General features: G+C 41.0%; 1 protein-coding gene across 13 annotated transcripts in view; it reads right to left on the reverse strand.

Moving 5' to 3' along the window:
- The window catches only part of si:ch211-200p22.4 (phosphatidylinositol-binding clathrin assembly protein), a 60,731-nt gene extending 43,331 nt beyond the window's left edge, over positions 1 to 17,400 (reverse strand). For 3 of the 13 annotated variants that reach the window (XM_046329352.1, XM_046329350.1, XM_046329349.1), the window contains exon 1: positions 16,039 to 17,397. In XM_046329352.1, the coding sequence (XP_046185308.1) occupies positions 16,039 to 16,168 (130 nt within the window). In that variant the 5' untranslated portion in view covers positions 16,169 to 17,397. Of the gene's footprint in view, positions 1 to 16,038 lie in introns of all 13 variants that reach the window. The other 10 variants (XM_046329353.1, XM_046329351.1, XM_046329347.1 and 7 more) reach the window with 10 other exon arrangements.
- Positions 17,401 to 20,056: the final 2,656 nt, after the last annotated feature.

Here is a 20,056-nt window from a genome sequence, read left to right on the forward strand (position 1 = left end):
CATTCACCTTATGACATCCAGTGGAACAGTCACTTTACAATAGTGCATCTAAATCTTAAAGGGGGGGTGAGAGGGAATACTTATCCTATCCTAGGTATTCCTTGAAGAGGTGGGGTTTCAGGTGTCTCCGGAAGGTGGTGATTGACTCCGCTGTCCAGGGGAGTAGGAGTTCTGATCTACAGTGGTTATTCCTTTAAAAGTTGTGTTGTATTGCAGCACAGCTTGTGGACTGCCTCAATTCTATGGCACGTTATTTAAGTGTCAGCCATTGTTGCCATTAATGGTAGTTAGTGCTAGTTTGCCCACCAAAGGGCATCTTTGAGAAGCTAAGTTAGAAATGACATGGCACTGTAGGCCTAAGAGTCAAAGGGAGCCTGGAATAGAACAGACTATATGGGGTTGATTTTTAGAAATGCAACTTAATTTGATGAATAATATGGTTTTTCTATTCCAAGAAAAACAAAAATGCATTTCTTACTGTACTGGTAGCCGATGTTCTTTAGGCCTAAGTGATATTCCCATAGTAATTCGCTATGGATCCATCCAGATGTAGTTAGAAAAAAAGCGCATTTAGTGGGCTACACAAAAGATATGGGAGAAGAGACATGCTTCACAAAAATGTAATAGTGTACATTTAAAGTCCCTAAACTCAGCAAGAGTCCATTGTCCAGCTGATAGCCCATCAAGGGTGGATGGCTTCTTGCCCATCAAGGACACACTGTCCACAAACAGGAGGTGGAGTTCCAGAGGTCACAGGTATGCCTGGCATGGATTGTGACTCCCATCTCGTCCCTCTCCCTCTTCAAAGCGTCAAACTCCGCCAATACCACCTGGCCCTGGACCAATGCATCATCTGATTAATTTTACAATCAAGGCTAAAAGCGATTTAATTAAGGGTTTCAGAAAGGAAAATACAGCGCTGTACAAGGGACTGGTCGAGAGTACTGTATGCTTAAACTACTAAGTGACTGCAAGCGAAGAATAAAATAATCCTAACATTTGCAAATAAATAAATCAAATAAAATCAATAAAATTGATTTATCAAGATCAGTCCCCCATACTCTGTCATTCAGTGTTATTTATTCCCTATTGTCCTGCTGCCAGTTGAAATAAACAAACATCAGCATTTTGAAAGTATCTTTATCATTATTTTATTAAACGAAAACAAATTATGTTCAGTATATGCTTAAACTGACACTTTGTAGTTGTATGAGGTGGAGTTGACAATGTAAAACTTATAGTACCTAATACATTGCAAGTTCGGGGGATTTCCCCCCCCCCCTCACATCTACAGGAGCCAGCTATTAGACTACCCTTTTCTAAAAGGTTGAAGAGTCTAATTGTTCTGCTAATAGCCCATCCTGGAAATGTTGTTTACTGAATTCACAGGCTGTTACTTGTGAAAAACAAAATGCCTCAAGCTGTCCATCACTACTGTAAATAAAACACAGAATATCTAAGGGTTTTTATAGAATTGTAATGCAGGATTAATAATAATAATAATAATAATAGTAATAACAGATTGATCTCAGAATTCATTAAGAGGCTGCTTCCATCTTCAATTTAAATAATTAATTCAGAAGGTTAAACCCATAGGTTTAACCTCTTTGGGTTAGGGGGCAGTATTTTGACGTCTGGATGACAAGCATGCCCAAAGTAAACTACCGGTTACTCAGGCCCAGAAGTATATGCATATAATTGGTAGACTTGGATAGAAAACTAAAGTTTCAAAAACTGTTAAAATAATGTCTGCGAGTATAACAGCACTGATATGACAGGCGAAAACCAGAGGACAAACCATCCAGAAAAAAAAATAAATTCAGCCCACCATTGATTCCTATGGCTGTCATTTTTAATATTAAGGGAATTACCTCCCAGATTGCATTTCCTAGGGCCTCCCCTAGATGTCAACAGTCTTTAGAAAGAGTTTCATGCTTGTTTTTGGAAAAATGAGCTAGAACTTGTAGTTTTTCTAAGTGGCTCCCGTTTTGGCTGTAGTGTTTGTTATGCGTTCTGGTGAATGTGCGTACTTTGCTGTTTATAATAATAATAATAAATGCCATTTAGCAGACGCTTTTATCCAAAGCGACTTACAGTCATGTGTGCATACATTCTACGTATGGGTGGTCCCGGGGATCGAACCCACTACCCTGGCGTTACAAGTGCCATGCTCTACCAACTGAGCTATCTCCGGTAATGACAATAACGATTCTCAGTCATAAATTTTATCATTTATTTACATATTAGGGTACCGGAGGCTTGATTATAAACGTTGTTTGATTAATTTTGTATGCATTTTGAAGGAGGGAAACCGGTGGATTATTGAATGAAGCGCACCAGCTAAATAGAGTTTTGGGGGACATATAGAAGGACTTTATCGAACAAAATGATCGTTTGTGATGTAGCTGGGACCTTTTGGAGTGCCAAGAGAAGAAGATCCTCAAAGGTAAGATTTATTTTATTGTTATTTCTGACAATCGTGGCGCATCTGCCTGGTTGGAAAATGTTAATGCTTTTGTGTGCTGTCCTCATATAATCGCATGGTGTGCTTTCGCCGTAAAGCTAGCGTCCCACCTCGACAACAGCCAATGAAATTGCAAGGTGCCAAAATCAAAACATTCCTCAAACATACAAGTATTATACACCATTTTAAAGATAAACGTCTTGTAAATCCAACCACAGTGTCCGATTTCAAAAAGGCTTTACGGTGAAAGCACACCATGCGATTATGTTAGGTCAGCGCCTAGTCTCAGAAAACGATACAGCCATTTTCCAGCCAAGGAGAGGGCTCACAAAAATCAGACATAGCGATTAAATTAATCACTAACCTTTGATGATCTTCATCAGATGGAACTCATAAGACTTCATGATACACAATACATGTATGTTTTGTTCGATAAAGTTCATATCCAAAAATCTCAGTTTACATTGGCGCGTTGTGTTCAGAAATGCATGGTCGGAAACAAACATCCCCTGAAAGTGCAGAGAGCCACATCAAATTACAGAAATACTCATCATAAACATTGATCTAAGATACAAGTGTTTAACATGCATTTAAAGATAAACTTCTCCTTAATGCAACCGCTGTGGCAGATTTCAAAAAGGCTTTACGGCGAAAGCACACAACAAGATTATGTTAGGTCTGTGCCTAGCCACAAAAACCATAGCCATTTTCCAGCCAAGGAGAGGGCTCAAAAAAGTCAGAAATAGCATTAAAATTAATCACTTACCTTTGATGATCTTCATCTGGTGGCACTCCTAAGCTTGGTGCTCCAGTACTGGTTGCCATGTGGTAGCAGAGAGAAGTCAAATGACTAGGGTGGCTGGAGTTTGACAATTTTTAGGGCCTTCTGACACCGCCTGGTATAGCGGTCCTGGATGGCAGGAAGCTTGGCCCCAGTGATGTACTGGGCCATACGCACTACCCTCTGTAGTGCCTTGCATTTGGAGACCGAAATGTTGTCATACCAGGCAGTGATGCAACCCGTCAGGATGCTCTCAATGGTGCAGCTGTAGAACCTATTGAGGATCTGAGGACCCAGGCCAAATCTTTTCAGTCTCCTGAGAAGGGAATTGTTTTGCCGTGCCCTCTTCACGACTATGTTGGTGTGCTTGGACCATGATGGTGTCCACATCACCAACAAACTAAGAAACTTGAAGCTCTCAACCTGCTCCACTACAGTCCCATCGAATAGAATAGGAGCGTGCTCGGTCCTCCTTTTCCTGTAGAGCACAATCTCCTTTGTCTTGATCACATTGAGGGAGAGGTTGTTGTCCTTGCACCACACAGTCAGGTCTCTGACGACCTCCCTATAGGCTGTCTCATCGTTGTCGGTGATCAGGCCTACCACTGTTGTCTCATCTACAAATTTAATGGTGTTGGATTCATGCCTGGCCGTGCAGACATGAGTGAACAGGGAGTACAGGAGAGTACTGAGCACGCACCCCTGAGGGGCCCCCATGTTACCTACCCATAACTTCTGTCTTCAACTGTTTGAAAAGCAAGTTAGTCTGCCCACTTTGTTCAGATGTTGAAATAAAAGTGGCCTACCTTATTTCTCGTTGCCAATTCATTATATAATAATGTTTTAGGCTTATTGCACATTTATCAAACAGCTATTATAACAGTCTTTGGTAAAAATGCTTCTAGCAGTACGTGGCACCCAAATGCTGCACGCAACAAACGGAGCATTCATTTGGATTCTCTCGTTTTAGTAGTGTCTGCTCTACAAGCAATTTGAGTTAGTTGAGACATAAAATGGGTATCGTTAAAAAAGTTCTCTATTACAGTAAAATAATGTCTCAGTGTGTGTGTGTGTGTGTGTGTGTGTGTGTGTGTGTGTGTGTGTGTGTGTGTGTGTGTGTGTGTGTGTGTGTGTGTGTTTTGTCCATGTGACCAATTCAGTTGGACCAAACTTCAAATGCAAAGAGCAAGTTGAAACAGCTCAAAGAGTTGACCTCTCAACTTTGTTGGTGTGAGAGTCAGGGGGAAGGGAAAGATTTGTTTAATCTAACCCAATAGATCTCCTTGGGACAAGCTAGCTAGCAAATGCCAAGAAGAGGACGAGGACAATTTGTGCATAAAGTTATTCATTAGGAAAACGCCCACTACCTTGTGCACTCGTCCTAAACAAAGTAATCTCTATAAATAATTATGGAAATTCCACCAAAATCAGTGCACTCTGTTACAGATTCTAGTTTTGGAAACAGAAAACTTTATAGAGTTCAAATGTTTCATTGATAAGAAAATGTGCAGAATGTCGGCCAAAAATCCATCTCGCTCCATCTTCTCCCACTGCCGGCCACTGGGCTTCCTCTTACTACCAAGTATGGTAGTGAGAGGAAACGCCAAACGGATGCTTCACATTTATGCATCAGGTGAAATATCAGTCTCATTATTCTATCTGTGGAAAAGGTCTTGGTGTGTGTGTAAACCATAGAGGAAGAGGCAAAGCACTCTCGGTAACCTCTGTCCAAAATAAAGCCAATGCATTTCTATGGGCTTATTTTGGATCTAAGCTTGGATCTAAACGACACCCATTGTTAACTTCTTGCGACTAGCAATCTTTTTTCCAAAAATATTATTTTTGTAGGCGAAATAGCTCCCGTTTGTTCATCCTGCTTGGCTGAGAAATAGACCGAAAAATACTTAAACTATTAACGCCAAACTTTTTTCAAAATTTGCTCCATAATATCGACAGAAACACATCAAACGTTGTTTAGGATCCATCCTCAAGGTGTTTAACATATGTATTCCATAATATATCCGTCGAGGCAGTTGGTTTCTCATAAGAAGCGATTGGAAAATTGGCTACCTCAGTATTTTACGCAAGGTTTTCTGCGGGCGACACCATGTGACCACATGCCATATATGGTCCCTTACAGCCATTCTTCAACATAAATGCGTAAAAAGACGTCACAATGCTGTAGACACCTTGGGACAAATGTGGAAAACGTAAGCTCATTCATAGCTCATTCACAGCCATATAAGGAGTCATTGGCATGAGGCGGTTTCAGGGCACTTCCTGATTGGATTTTTATCTGGGTTTCGCCTGTAACATCAGTTCTGTGGCACTCACAGACAATATCTTTGCAGTTTTGGAAACGTCAGTGTTTTCTTTCCAAAGCTGTCAATTATATGCATAGTCGAGCATCTTTTCTTGACAAAATATCTGGTTTAAAATGGCAACACTTTTCATCCAAAAATTAAAATAGCGCCCCCTATATCGAAGAGGTTAAGGCGAGGACATAATATACAGATCTCTGGTGTAAATGGGAAGGTGCACACAGCACAGAGAATCGAAAGAGACGAGACCAAAAATACAACATGAGAACAAGCGGACATAAATGCAAACTTTTAAAAACTTCTGCGATATAGGCATTTAGAATTATTATTATTTTTCAATCTAAATGCATATATATATATATATATATATAGAAAATAACAAAAATCGCCCAGCCTTACTCCTTCCACTCTGTACAACTGTAGAGGACAGTGAGAGAGCCAAGGGAGGGGGAGGAATGTAAGTCTAAAAGGAACACAACAAGCCGACAGACACAGACACGGCCAAAGGACCCTGGGAGCCAGGCTAAAAATACCCTAACGTGAACACGTGTAGAGGACAGGAGCACTGAAATGTTCCACACAGCTCCTAGACAGTTAGTCAGGAGTCCACTACAAAGAAACACATACACACGTTATACACACTTGGACTACTAAAGAGCCGTATCCTTTTCCGACCTCTGTCTTTAGGGCCCGGCACTTGGCTGCTTGCTAAAAACCTAGCTGGCTCCACAATGAACCTTGTTCTGGCTCACATACAGGTGAAGGTTAGGACAGTGACTCTGCAGACATTGAGTCACCACTGCAAAAAAATAAAAATAATTAAAAAATAATAATAAATCACAATAGTTCACATCTCAAATCCATAAAACAAATGTAAAAAAAATTAACAAAAGTTAAATGCGTTTTAAAGCGTCAGCCACATTAACCAATGTTACACTTCTGTCCTTTAACAAAGTGGAGCAATAGCAACACACACATTATCAATGGATTAAGGGACACTAGGCAAGTCAGTTAAGAACAAATTCTTATTTTCAATGACGTCCTATGAACAGTGGGTAAACTGCCTGTTATCATTTCTGATAAGGTGCTAAAGACACAAAAGACCTCATTGGAGACACACACACACTTCTACGCAGCCCGTTTCTGGTCAAACTGCATTAGTAGTGGACTCAGGCTAGCCTGGAGCTGCATCCAAAATGGCCTCCTATTACCTTTATAGTCCACTACTTTTGACCAAGGCTCATATAAGGAATAGGGTGTCATTTATCATGGTTGAGAAGGGCTATTCTGGCAGCATATCAGGTCATAAGTCACATGCAATGAGACATAAAATTAGGCTATGCGAGGTATTACAAATTTGACTAATCAATGCACTATTTCCGCATAAAAAAGTCAAATCATTACAATATTATTGCCACAGTAAAAAAAGAGGGCTCGCAATTTCAACCAATCATCACACATTTACCGCATAATATGGTTCAATCAAGCCACATGTCAACAAATTTCTTCCCTCGTCAGTGCATTTTCACAATCAATTGGACAAAATCATTGCATACTGCCATGCAAAATATCAGAATTGTAGCAACAAACAAACCAACCATTTTGCCAACAAATATCACAAAAAAGGCCTCATGCAAGCCGGGCTGTTTATGCAGCGGCAGTAGCAGACACCGGTCTGAAAACAAACAGGTTGATAATGTCAAGGCATCTCGCTCCCTGAAAACATACAAATAGAGGAATTCAACTCGAGAGGTATTTACACTTCTTTTCAAAGGGAATGCACAGGTATCTGGTCATGTTTTGCTATAGGGCAGTCTATGACCAAGGCCTGCACTCAGGCTCTTTTTACATTGACGAGATTTGAGAGTTATCGATTCTCCAGAGACATTACTGTAATGTAAACTCGTCACCTCCGGAGGTCACGGGAAAGCCTTCCTCGAGTCCCCCCCCCGAGCAGGGCAGTGTAAACAGAAGTGTCTCATTGAGCCCAACACTCCTACAGTAAAACTAGAAGAGCAATGTTTTTGAAACAGCTCAAATGTAGACATTTTCCTTATATTTCAGACTTGCTTTAAATGTTCACAGCCTATTACATTCTGAAATTATCATCGTATCTTTATGAAAAAAAATATAACAGTCAGCTGTGCACTATGACTGGCTGATGTCAACTCGCAGTGAATTACCCACGTTTTCTGTCCCAATTAGCTTTTACCACATGTAACGATTTGCATGATATTGATCAAATTGAAGCTTGGTTTGTTCCAATGTTGTAAGGTAGACCGACAACTTTAATATTCGTATGAGGGGTAGCTAAATAATTAATTTGATAGGCTAAGGTGAGCTAGTAGTAAATGGCCTTTAGTGTACGGAAGAGAAAACGCACATGCTTGTGAATTGCTGCATTATTCAAGAGCGTAATGTGGTTTTGGGTTGCATTATTCAAGAATGTAATATAGTTCAAATGAAAAGTTGCTTGCATAGTTCAATAGGATTGTTGTACGCAGGCTTAGCCACTGGCTAACGTTACTGGGATATGTACGATACATTTTAAACCGCAGTGCAAGAAACTCCGTTGCCAAATACCCAAACTCTCGGCACATGAAAGTCCGTTGCTAATGTAAATTGAAAAGTTTATGTACATATATAAATAGATAGGGTGCCAAGGTGTCCCTGTTTAGAACCCTCTTTAATCCGAATAAACCTACATACATCTGTCACGAGACACTAACAAATCATACCAGTTCAAGTTATAACCATGAAAATAAACAATCTAGGCCTACACTGCATCCTCTCTTGGCAGGGCTATGACAGTGAAGGAAATTTTGGGGTGACTAAATTGGCCAGCCAAAAGACCACGGTCACTGTAATAACCAAAAATTATTGCTTGACAAATTGCCCTTGGCTAAGAAGCTATATGTTTATATTTGACCATTTTAATTGAAAACAAATCATAGTAAGGTATTTAGGGTGTGTTCGTCAATTCAATCTGGAGCGCCAGAGTGCCCTCAGACTGTCCTCTGGGCCTTTGTAAATTCAGATTGTTGCAGATTGTCAGTTCGTAAATTCGGAGCATTCAGAGCGCACACTGGACACTGGTCGAGGAGTAGTGTTGATCGGATCATTCCGACCTCACAACGGCAGTCAAGCGCCCAAGCTAACTGGCTAATGTTGGCTAGTTAGTTCCAAACAAATTAGAGAACACCTCACTGACCATTTTACACACCCTAGTAGAGGTCGTTAGGCTGTTTTCATGTTATCCAGAGCATCGGTGACTAACTGTGATGCTGGCAACAATTATTTTTTGCCAACGTTTACCGAGCATTTGTAAATTTATCAGCTATTCTGTGCTCACTCAGACTAGAGTGCCCTGAAATCGGAGTAGATGGCCAGAGTGAATTTACAAACTCACCCTTAAATTGTTAACCGGAAATTAATTGATATTGAGATGAAAACAGCTGCATTGGACCTTTAACATAATGTAGAAGGCTCATTCAAGTTACCATGAAAATTACTGCATTTACAACAGGCAGCCATTGAGATTGTACCCGTAAGTTTACCAATCAAAGTGCCAGGGTTAGAGGTCCCATGCACGTGCTATTCATTCTATTTCTAATGTGTGTTGCCGCTGCAGGGAGGGGGGTGTTGATTTGGCAACGGAAGGCTCGTTCACCTTGCTTGTTTTAGCAAGGAGCAAAAAGGTAGGTTGTTAAAGGAATGTTCCACATATTGTATCCACGAGTCCACAGTAAGATGTTAGTAGCCCAACTTATCCCCATTGACAAATTAGAGCAAATAAGTGTTAAAAACAGCCTTTTATCAAACCAGGAACTAATTTATTAAAAAATGAGATTACAGCTTCAATGGCGCTTTTGTGTTTGGAAGCCAGATAAGGGGGAGGCGAGTCAAAGCTAGATGGGTGTGGCATCTCTGGTACATGTCATGTCATCCAAGTCTACCTACATGAACGGCTAGCTGATGTGCAAATCAAAAATATATAACCATCGAATAGCGACTCCACTGTCTCGATACTGATGTTATGCCCGTTTTATTGCCTTGCGGCGGGAATAACTACACTGTTTGTGTTCTGCCATATTCCCAGTCACCTCGTCATGGTTAAATGCAGTGATTCACGGTTTCAGTTTTGCGGGAATACTGCCATCTATCCACGATTTGTGTTTAGGGTAGGTGTTAGTCACACTGGGAACAACATCTCCTATACACGTCCTGATAAACTCAGTCACCGCATCAGTATATTCGGCAATGTTATTCATAGAGGCTACCCGGAACATATCTCAGTCCACGTGATCAAAACAATCTTGAAGATGGATTTCGATTGGTCAGACCAGCGTTGAATAGACCTTAGACCGGTTACTTCCTATTTGAGTTTCTGCCTATAGGAAGGGGGTCGCAAAATGGAATTGTAGTCTGATTTGCCGAAGGGGGAGGGCCCTGCCGTAGGCAATCCGGAAGAGAGAATAGCAGTGGTCAAGTGTTTTACCAGCACGAGTACTACAGTCAATGTGTTGGTAGAACTTCCGTAGCGTTATCCTCAACAACAACAAAAATTTAAAATCCCAAGCGACAATAAATGCAGCCTCAGGATATGTGGCTTCCACTTTACATAAAGTCCAGTGAAGTACTTTGAGGGCCGTCGTGGTATTGGCTTGAGGGGCAATAGATACGGAAGTGATGATGACACAAGATAATTCTCAAGGGAGGTAATGCGGTCAAGCATGTGAAGGTGAAGTATTCTAAGTCGGGTGACCAAAAGGACTTGAGTTCCTGTAAGTTATCACAATCACACCACACCATTAATCATGAAACATAGACCCTGGCCCTTCTTCCCAGAGAGATATTTAGTCCTGTCTGCGCGATGAACTGAGAGCCCAACTGGCTGTACAGAGTCAGACAGTATATCCCGAGAGCGCCATGTTTCTGTGAGACAGAGTACGTTACATTCCCTGATGACTGAAAATTAGCGAGTAATATACTCATATTTACTTGGAAGCGGTTGAAAGTGTGCGCGTCTCCTGAGTCAGAATACAAGTCCACTTCGAATACCTCTTCTCTGCAGGCGGTGTTTTGAATTAGCCTCGAATCAGTTCAATCAAAATACTGCAATGTTGCCTAGGAGCTAGATGCACTGCTGCCCTATCTGTCGGCGACATTTTTCAGAGAACGTGTTTCCACATTGCTTCCAGATGCCGTTTGGAACTCAGTAGTGAGTGTTGCAACCAAGAACAGACCATTTTTAGGCGCTTCAGCAACCTGAAAGTCCTGTTCAGTGAGCTAGTGTGGCCTACAACTTCACAGCTGAGCTGTTGTTGCGCCTAGATGTTTCCACTCCACAATAAAAGCATTTAAAGTTGACAGGGGCAGCTCTAGCAGGGCAGAAATTTGACCCAATGACTTGTTAGAAAGGTGGCAACCTATGGCGGTGCCACGTTGAAAGTCACGGAGAGCTTCAGTAAGGCCATTCCACTGCCAATGTTTATTTATGGAGATTGCATGGCTGTGTGCTTGATTTTATATACCCGTCAGCAACGGGTATGGATGAATCCACTCATTTGAAGGGGTGGCCACACACTATATATAAAGTATTTGCCCATTGTAGAAGTACGCAGTGACTTTTTGGACTAATGCCATATCATTAAATAGATAGGTACTCAAAGTTGATCCATTTTGCATACCCCACCACACCATGAGACATCCATGTAGTTATCACTGAAAAATAAATGTATATCGTTTAGAAGCTTTCTAGAAAAACATTTAATAAAATTTCTTTAACCTTTATATCTAAAAACACTTTAAAAACTTTTTCATGTTGTAGCTTAGACCCTACTCAACAGTTTATTTGTGGTGTCTGCCATCAGTCTAGACAACATGCTCATGAAATCGCCTAAAAGCCCATTTATGCTTGCTCCGGGGATGCTTTCCGGAGGCTCCATACGGAGAGTTTAACGCAATTGCAGAGTCACCGGAGGTTAAATCGAGCTCCGTACATCGCTGTGTGCCTCCCAAATTTTATAACAAAACGAAGGGCTCCGTATAGCTCCGAATTTACATGCTTGGTTGACAAACGGTGGGGGTGGGAGGTCCTGTATCAACAAAAACTCACTTCCTTGACAACTGCGTTCCCGAAGTAAACAGGCTATTTTTCAGGACCAGGAAATAGAGTATGCATATAATTGACCGCTTGGGATAGAAAACACTCAAGTTTCCAAAACTGTAAAGATCTTTTCTGTGAGTATAACAGAACTGATATTGCAGGCAAAAGAATGAGAAAAATCCAATCAGGAACACAGCGGTTTCTAAATAAGAGTCCCTTCCTATGCTTCCCTATTGAGCAGTGAATGGGATATCAACGAGATTCCTTTTTCTATGGCTTCCTTGATGTATCTAGCATCACAAGACATAGTTTCAGGCTTTTATTTTGAAAAATGAGACTGAGCGACAACATTGCGTCAGTGTCCACCTGATGGCTCTTTGTGTATTTCTCGCGCAAAAGACAGAGGTAGACATTATTCCACCCGGTCTTACTGAAAAAAGCTCTGTCACGGTTTATATATTATTGAATAGATATTTGAAAAACACCTTGAGGATTGATTATAAACAACGTTTGCCATGTTTCTGTCGATATTATGGAACTAATTTGGAATATTTTTCGGCGTTGTCGTGACCGCAATTTCCGGTCATTTTCTCAGCCAAACGTGTCTACAAAAATAATTTTTCTGGAAAAAAGGAACATTTGCTATCTAACTGGGAGTCTTGTGAGTGAAAACATCTGAAGCTCATCAAAGGTAAACGATTTAATTTGATTGCTTTTCTGATTTGTGACCAGATTGCCTGCTGCTAGCTAGGCATAATGCTATGCTAGGCTATCGATAAACTTACACAAATGCTTGTCTTGCTTTGGCTGTAAAGCATATTTTCAAAATCTGAGATGACAGGGTGATTAGGCTAAGCTGTGTTTGAATATATTTCACTTTTGATTTCATGAATAGGAATATTTTCTTGTAAGATTTTTTTGTCCATTGCATTATGCTACTTAGTGTCAGTTGATGACAATTCTCCCGGATCCGGGATGGGTAGTTAGAAGAGGTTTTAATTAACTAGGCAAGTCAGTTAAGAACACATTGTTATTTTCAATGACGGCCGAGGATAGGTGGGTTAACTGCCTCGTTCAGGGGCAGAACGACAGATTTTCACATTGTCATCTCGGGGGATCCAATCTTGCAACCTTACAGGTAACTAGTCCAACGCATTAACGACCTGCCCCTCTCTCGTTGCACTCCACATGGAGACTGCCTGTTACGCAAATGCAGTAAGCCATGGTAAGTTGCTAGCTAGCATTAAACTTATCTTATAAAAAACAATCAATCATAATCACTAGTTAACTAGACATGGGCGGCAGGGTAGCCTAGTGGTTAGAGCGTTGGACTAGTAACCGAAAGGTTGCAAGTTCGAATCCCTGAGCTGACAAGACACAAATCTGTCGTTCTGCCCCTGAACAGGCAGTTAACCCACTGTTCTTAGGCAGTCAGTGAAAATAAGAATTTGTTCTTAACTGAAATGCCTAGTAAAAAAAAAAGGTTAAATGGTTAATGATATTACTAGATATCATCTAGAGTGTCCTGTGTTGCATATAATTTGACTGAGCATTCAATTATCTAAGTATCTGACTGAGCGGTGGTAGGCAGAAGCAGGCGCGAAAACATTCATTCAAACAGCACTTTAAGTGCGTTTTGCCAGCAGCTCTTCAATGTGCGTCAAGCATTGCGCTGTTTATGACTTCAAGCCTATCAACTCCCGAGATGAGGCTGGTGTAACCGAAGTGAAATTGCTAGCTAGTGTGCGCTAATAGTGTTTCAAACGACACTCGCTCTGAGCCTTCTAGTAGTTGTTCCCCTTGCTCTGCATGGGTAACGCTGCTTCGAGGGTGGCTGTTGTCGTTGTGTTGCTGGTTCGAGCCCAGGGAGGAGCGAGGAGAGGGACGGAAGCTATACTGTTACACTGGCAATACTAAAGTGCCTATAAGAACATCTAATTGTCAAAGGTTAATGAAATACAAATGGTATAGAGGGAAATAGTCCTATAATAACTACAACCTAAAACTTCTACCTGGGAATATTGAAGACTCATGTTAAAAGGAACCACCAGCTTTCATATGATCTCATGTTCTGAGCAAGGAACTGAAATGTTATCTTTCTTACATAGCACATATTGCACCTTCACTTTCTTCTCCAACACTTTGTTTTTGCATTATTTAAACCAAATTGAACATGTTTCATTATTTACTTGAGGCTAAATAGATTTTATTTGTTCTATTATATTAAGTTAAAATGTGTTCATTCCGTGTTGTTGTAATTGTCATTATTACAACAACAAAAACTAACAAAATAAATACATTTATAATTGTAATTTTTTTATTAATTTTTTAAAATTAAAATCGACCGATTAATCTGTATCGGCTTTTTTGGTCCTCAAATAAATCGGTATCGGCGTTGAGAAAACATAAATCGGTCGACCTCTATTCCGTACATCACATTTTCTTGACCTTCTTGCTTGTAATCTGGCCATCCAGAATCACAACACACTGACTTCTGCCCCAAGGAAGCAAGCACATCATTTTTGTGACATTGTCAGCTAACCCATCTATGTGATTATATACAAATTTAAGCAAGGTTTGAAATTATTATGTTTTAGTCAAAAATTCTGTCTTGGCTTCTTGCAGGTCAATTTGAAGTCTACAAAGTATTTCTAATTATGTTCCGGGTCCGCCTGACTATCGACTTAAGAAAAAAAAGAAAAAAAGAATGCCCACAGCTGAATCTAGTTGATGATACCTGCTCTAAATATAAGTTATGAAGTCGCAACAAGGCCGACTTCAAATGCCGATATCAGCGAATACAATGCTGCGCCTAGATTCATCAGCTCTGAATGGACAGCACCTCAAATGCAGAGCCAAAGCTCATACGAAAACGGTATAGTCGGCGGAGCGCTGTGGTGCTGAATGGAAAGCGCCTCCGTCTGGTATTCTCTGTAGTCATCCCATGTTATTGTTTGAAAAAAATGTAACCGTTTATTGAACAGTTAATGAGGGTTGGTTAGTCGGCAGGAAAACTGACCGGAATGTGCATCCTTAGTTCGTAACATGATCTGGATAACGATTTTGAGGTTTAAAAAAAAAAAATGTCCAGAACATTCCATATTACCGCAGAAATGGACTCAACAACAAATGCCCGGCCATCCTGTCTTCAGCCAGCTGTGTTAACCACACACACAAACAACAAAAAAGTTTCGGGGTAATGAGGGTTATTTTATTTCCGTGACTGTCTTCATTCACAACTGTCAGTTAAACAGTTATATGGTAGTGCCAACCCTCTCTCTAGGAAATGGCTTCAAAACACAATTTATTATTAACAATGGCGTGTATTTCAGGTTAGGCTGATGATATGGCTTCTGCCTGCAACTGACAGGTGGGGACACCAGTTACGTTACTACAGTTATGATAGAATGTAATATAGCCTAACTACAGCTTCCTAAAAAAAATGGTCAGCAAAGTGGAGACACCAGTTATTATACAACACCAGTCTACCATTGTACTATGCATTCAATAGCAGTCTAAAGTTTTTCTAAGCATTTTAACAGAGCGAGATCTGTTATTGCTATAGTAGAGTATTGTGGGGACACCAGTTATAACAACACTATAAAGCCATCCTTAGCATTCTAACAGCTGCAAAGAAGAAGTATCTTCATCCTGTAACAACTATCCAGAGGCTTGACTCATTAACTATCTTTTTATACTTGAATTTCACTTTCATTGATCCTGCTTCCTCAATGACCTTTAGTGTCTTCACATAGACAGTGGTGACATTACAGCACAAATAATGACCCAAGAGCCTGGAACACGACTAGACCTCATGTTCAAATTAAACTTTATTGTTCCTGAAGGAAATTGGATTTGCAGAAAGAAAGGCAGATGAAACAAGAAACATATTCCATCATACGGCAGGTAGCCTAGCAGTTAAAAGTTTTGGGCCGGTAACCAAAAGGTTGTTGGTTCAAATCCCCTAACAGACTAGGTGAAAATCTGTCCATGTGCACTTGAGTAAGGCATTAACCCTAACTGCTCCTGTAAGTCGCCCTAGATAAGACACACATTTTAAAATGTTATGACCAGGAAGGAATGGCAAAGACAACATGGGAGACCAGTACAAGCCACCACCACGCTAACAAAATTAATGACCAGTGTGTACTGTCCAGACATGGACAGTAGGGGATGCACCATAATCATCCGCAGAAATGCATTGCCAAATGTCAGTTAAGATAGTGTCTGCCTGTCTGCTTGCTACAGTGAATTATAGCTAGGGAAGAAGCTACACTATGATGGAATGCAACAATATAGCGGATCAAAGATCACACACAGAAACATACAGACAACACACACCACCCACCCACACGATACTCACAATCAAGGTGTTTCTTCTTGGGACCGCTGACTTCGTGCGTCGAGGCCTTGCACACGGCTTTGCTAATAGCCGACCCGGTCATGCTGTGCTGTGCCGCGGCGATCCGATCCGTTATAGACTGTCCTGACATTGTGTTTCAATGCTTCGCTACAAAGCCCACAATAATTAGCTAGATGATCAACACACACACGGTCCAATGATTGGATATTAGCTGACGCACGTAACACCAGTGACGGCAAGTGTGTGACGGTTTCAGGCCACGTCAATCGGTTCCTTGACAACAACAAAAAAGTGTTATGACGTCTAGTCCATTGTCGTTGAAAAATGTATTTGTTGCAATGTGTGTTAGCTAGCTAACGTTACCTAAGGTAGTTCAAATCCAGCGCACAATAATAATTTTAAACTAGCTTTATCTGCCCCGGTCCGCTTGAAATGGCAAATCAGTGAGCAGTTAAATAACTATATAATTAGCAAGGTATATATTTTGTATAATAAAACAACTAGCTAACAAATATGGGCTAGCTTGTGTTAACTTATATTTCCGTTGGAGCATTCGATCCAGGAAAGAGTCCCACTGTGCAATTTGTAAACATTAATGTTTGCTCGATGGCTACAAATAAACATAACTAGCTTACGAGCAGCCTAGATGCCAACGTTCAATTAGCGAGACAAAGCACAGTCCACTGCCTGGCGAGCTACCTATGTGCCCGAATTTCAAATCAAAGTTTAGCTAAATTAGCTAGATAACTGTTAATATCGGGCTAGCTATTTAACGTTAGTTAACACCAAATCCTTCTTCCGAGTTCTTGACTTCAACTTCCACTAACGTTTTGTGTGTTTGGGCTACATTGAACAGAGCAGTCCCTTGGTTTCGAGCGACACATAACGAGGAAGGGGAACCAACATTAAACTGCCAAACTTGCCAATATGTCTTGAGCTTCAGACTTGACGAGGACGAAACCAAGAGAGACAAAACAGAAGATCGCTGGCTAGCCTTCCTACTAACACTACTGCTAAAAGCTAGCTATCTGACGGGTTCGGGGTTCTTTCTCAACTCGCGTCCTTCGAGTTTCGTGCCAGGAGTGAAACACTCCTTTGTTTTACGTAATTAGTCTGATATATCCATAAAATTCGATCCAATTTCCTTTCAAACCCCAAATCTCAATAACGTTTACCGATGGGACTTGACAGCCAATTCACATCGTCTGCTTTTTCGTTATTCCAGTTATTATATTATAGTTGCTTGGCTTCTCTCGCTCTCTGCCTATGTCCGGCAGACAAAATGGCAGTTTAGGAATCAGCTGATCTGAGAAATAGTTGATTGGATGGGACTTTTAGAGTTGGCGAATTCATTTTGCTTGGCCCAGTTGCCCAGCTGCTGAGAGGCCTTTACACGTTCTCGAAGCCTAATTCAATTGGTCCTTGAAAGAAAGGGATAACCGGGGCACCGGGCCATGCAAAACGAACTCACCAAATGTGTCTGAAATTTAAGGTGGAAATGTGGCGATAGTTGTGGAATGTCTGAGACAAATACAGAAATTACCTCGTTTTATTGAAGAAAATGTTTTGTGTTTTTACCAAATCAAAATCTGACTTTCATTCGAGGTAATATATGCGCTGTAAATATTTTTGCATAGCCATCTTTACAAATTTATGGTCTAAATTATTTATCAGACTGTGTACTTGAGTGACTCTTGAGCTCTAAATGTGGCACATCCGATGCTTTAAAATCGTGAGAAACATTTGCATTTTTATCAGCCTGCCTGAAACGTGCCATCTGTAAAAGCATTCAGTTACCCAAAACCCTGACAAACTTTTACTGATACACAATTGAGAGCATGCTGTATGACAACCTGGTTAGGGAACTACTCCGCCCTCAAACGCGAAGGGGTGGTGCGGTATGCACAACGCATCACCGGGGACAAACTACCTGCCCTCCATGACACCTACAGCACAGTCACAGGAAGGCCGAAAAGATCATCAACCACCAGAGCCACTGCCTGTTCACCCCGTTATCATCCAGAAGGCGAGGTCAGTACAGATACATTAAAGCTGGGACCTAGAGACTGAAAAACTGTGTTTATCTCAAGGCCATCAGACTGTTAAATAGCCATCACTAGCTGGCTACCACCCGGTGACTCAACCCTGCATCTTAGAGGCTACTGCCCTTTATAAACTAAGCAACAAAAAAAAGAAATGGCCCTCTCACTGTCAACTGCGTTTATTTTCAGCAAACTTAATGTGTAAATATTTGTTTGAACATGTGACCACCCTCCCACTTCTGTTTGCCAAATTCCTTCCCTTTGCTCTTGTTTTCCTTAATAGGATGTCGGTGGGCGGAGCCAGGAGGGTCGTCAGCGAAATGGGACACACCTGTGTTCGGGTATGTCCGGAATAAATACATATTTTCCCTGTTAATTGAGGAGACTCTCCATGCAGACGCACTGTTGGGTTTTGATTGTGGCCTTCTTATTTTTTGTGGCCACCAGTTGCATTAAGTTCTGTAGTGCATCTCCTCCTCATGGACTGCACTACTGTAAAACACTACTGTGTTTTAGTCAATGCCACTCCTACATTGCTCATCCTAATATTTATATATTTCTTCCATTATTTAACTTTTAGATTTGTGTGTGTATTGTTGTGAATTGTTAGAGATTACTGCACTGTTGGAGCTAGGAACATAAGCATTTCGCTACACCCGCAATATCATCTGCTAAATATGTGTGTGTCCAATAAAATGTGATTTGGCAACCAAAGTATTCACCTCCTTGGCATTTTTCCTATTTTGTTGCCTAACCTGGAATTCTAATTGCTTTTTTGGGGGGTGGTTGTATCATTTGATTTACACAACATGCCTACCATGTATGCTTAGGGTTATTGTCCTGCTGGAAGGTGGACCTCTGTCCCAGTCTCAAATCTGGAAGACTGAAGCAGGTTCCCTCAATAATTGCCCTGTATTTAGCACCATCCATCATTCCTTCAATTCTGACCAGTTTCCCAGTCTCTGCCAATGAAAAACATGCTGCCACCACCATGCTTCACTGTGGGGATGATGTTCTCGGGGGAGATGGGGTGTTAGGTTTGCTCCAGACATAGTGTTTTCCTTGATGAGACTAAAATTGAGCTTTTTGGCCATCTGACCAGAGTACCTTCTTTCATATGTTTAGGGAGTCTCCCACATGCCTTTTGGTGAACATCAAATGTGTTTGCTTATTTTTTTCTTTAAGCAATGTCTTTTCTCTGGCCACTCTTCCGTAAAGCCCAGCTCTGTGGAGTGTACAGCTTAAAGTGGTCCTATGGACAGATACTCCAATCTCCACTGTGGCGCTTTGCAGTTCCTTGAGGGTTATCTTTGGTCTTTTTGTTGCCTCTTGATTAATGCCATCCTTGCCTGGTCAGAGCTTTTGTGGGCGGCCCTCTCTTGGCAGGTTTGTTGTGGTGCCATATTCTTGATATTTTTAATGGATTTGATGGTGCTCCGCAGGATGTTCAAAGTTTATGATATTCTTTAAACCCAAACCTGATATGTACTTCTCCACAACTTTGTCCTTGAGCTGTTTGGAGAGCTCCTTGGTCTTCATGGTGCTGCTTGCTTAGTAGTGTTGCAGGCTCTGGGGCCTTTCAGGACATGTGTAAACATACTGAGATCATGTGACAGATCATGTGGCACTTAGATTGCACACAGGTGGACTAATTATGTGACTTCTGAAGGTAATTGGTTGCACCAGATCTGATTTAGGGGCTTCATAGCAAAGGGTGTGAATACATATGCACCACTTTTCTATTTTATTTTATTAGAATTTGATTGAAACAAGTAATTTTTTTCACTTCACCAATTTGGACTACTTTGTATGTCCATTACATGAAATCCAAATAGCAATCCATTTAAATTACAGGTTGTAATGCAACAAAATAGGAAAAATGCCAAGAGGGATGAATACTTTTGCAAGGCACTGTATTCCCACTGGGCAAGGACTTCAATTTAATGTATATTCCACGTTGGTTCAAGTGATTTAAT

The sequence above is a fragment of the Oncorhynchus gorbuscha genome, linkage group LG25 (genome assembly GCF_021184085.1).
Source record: "Oncorhynchus gorbuscha isolate QuinsamMale2020 ecotype Even-year linkage group LG25, OgorEven_v1.0, whole genome shotgun sequence".
NCBI lineage: Eukaryota > Metazoa > Chordata > Actinopteri > Salmoniformes > Salmonidae > Oncorhynchus > Oncorhynchus gorbuscha.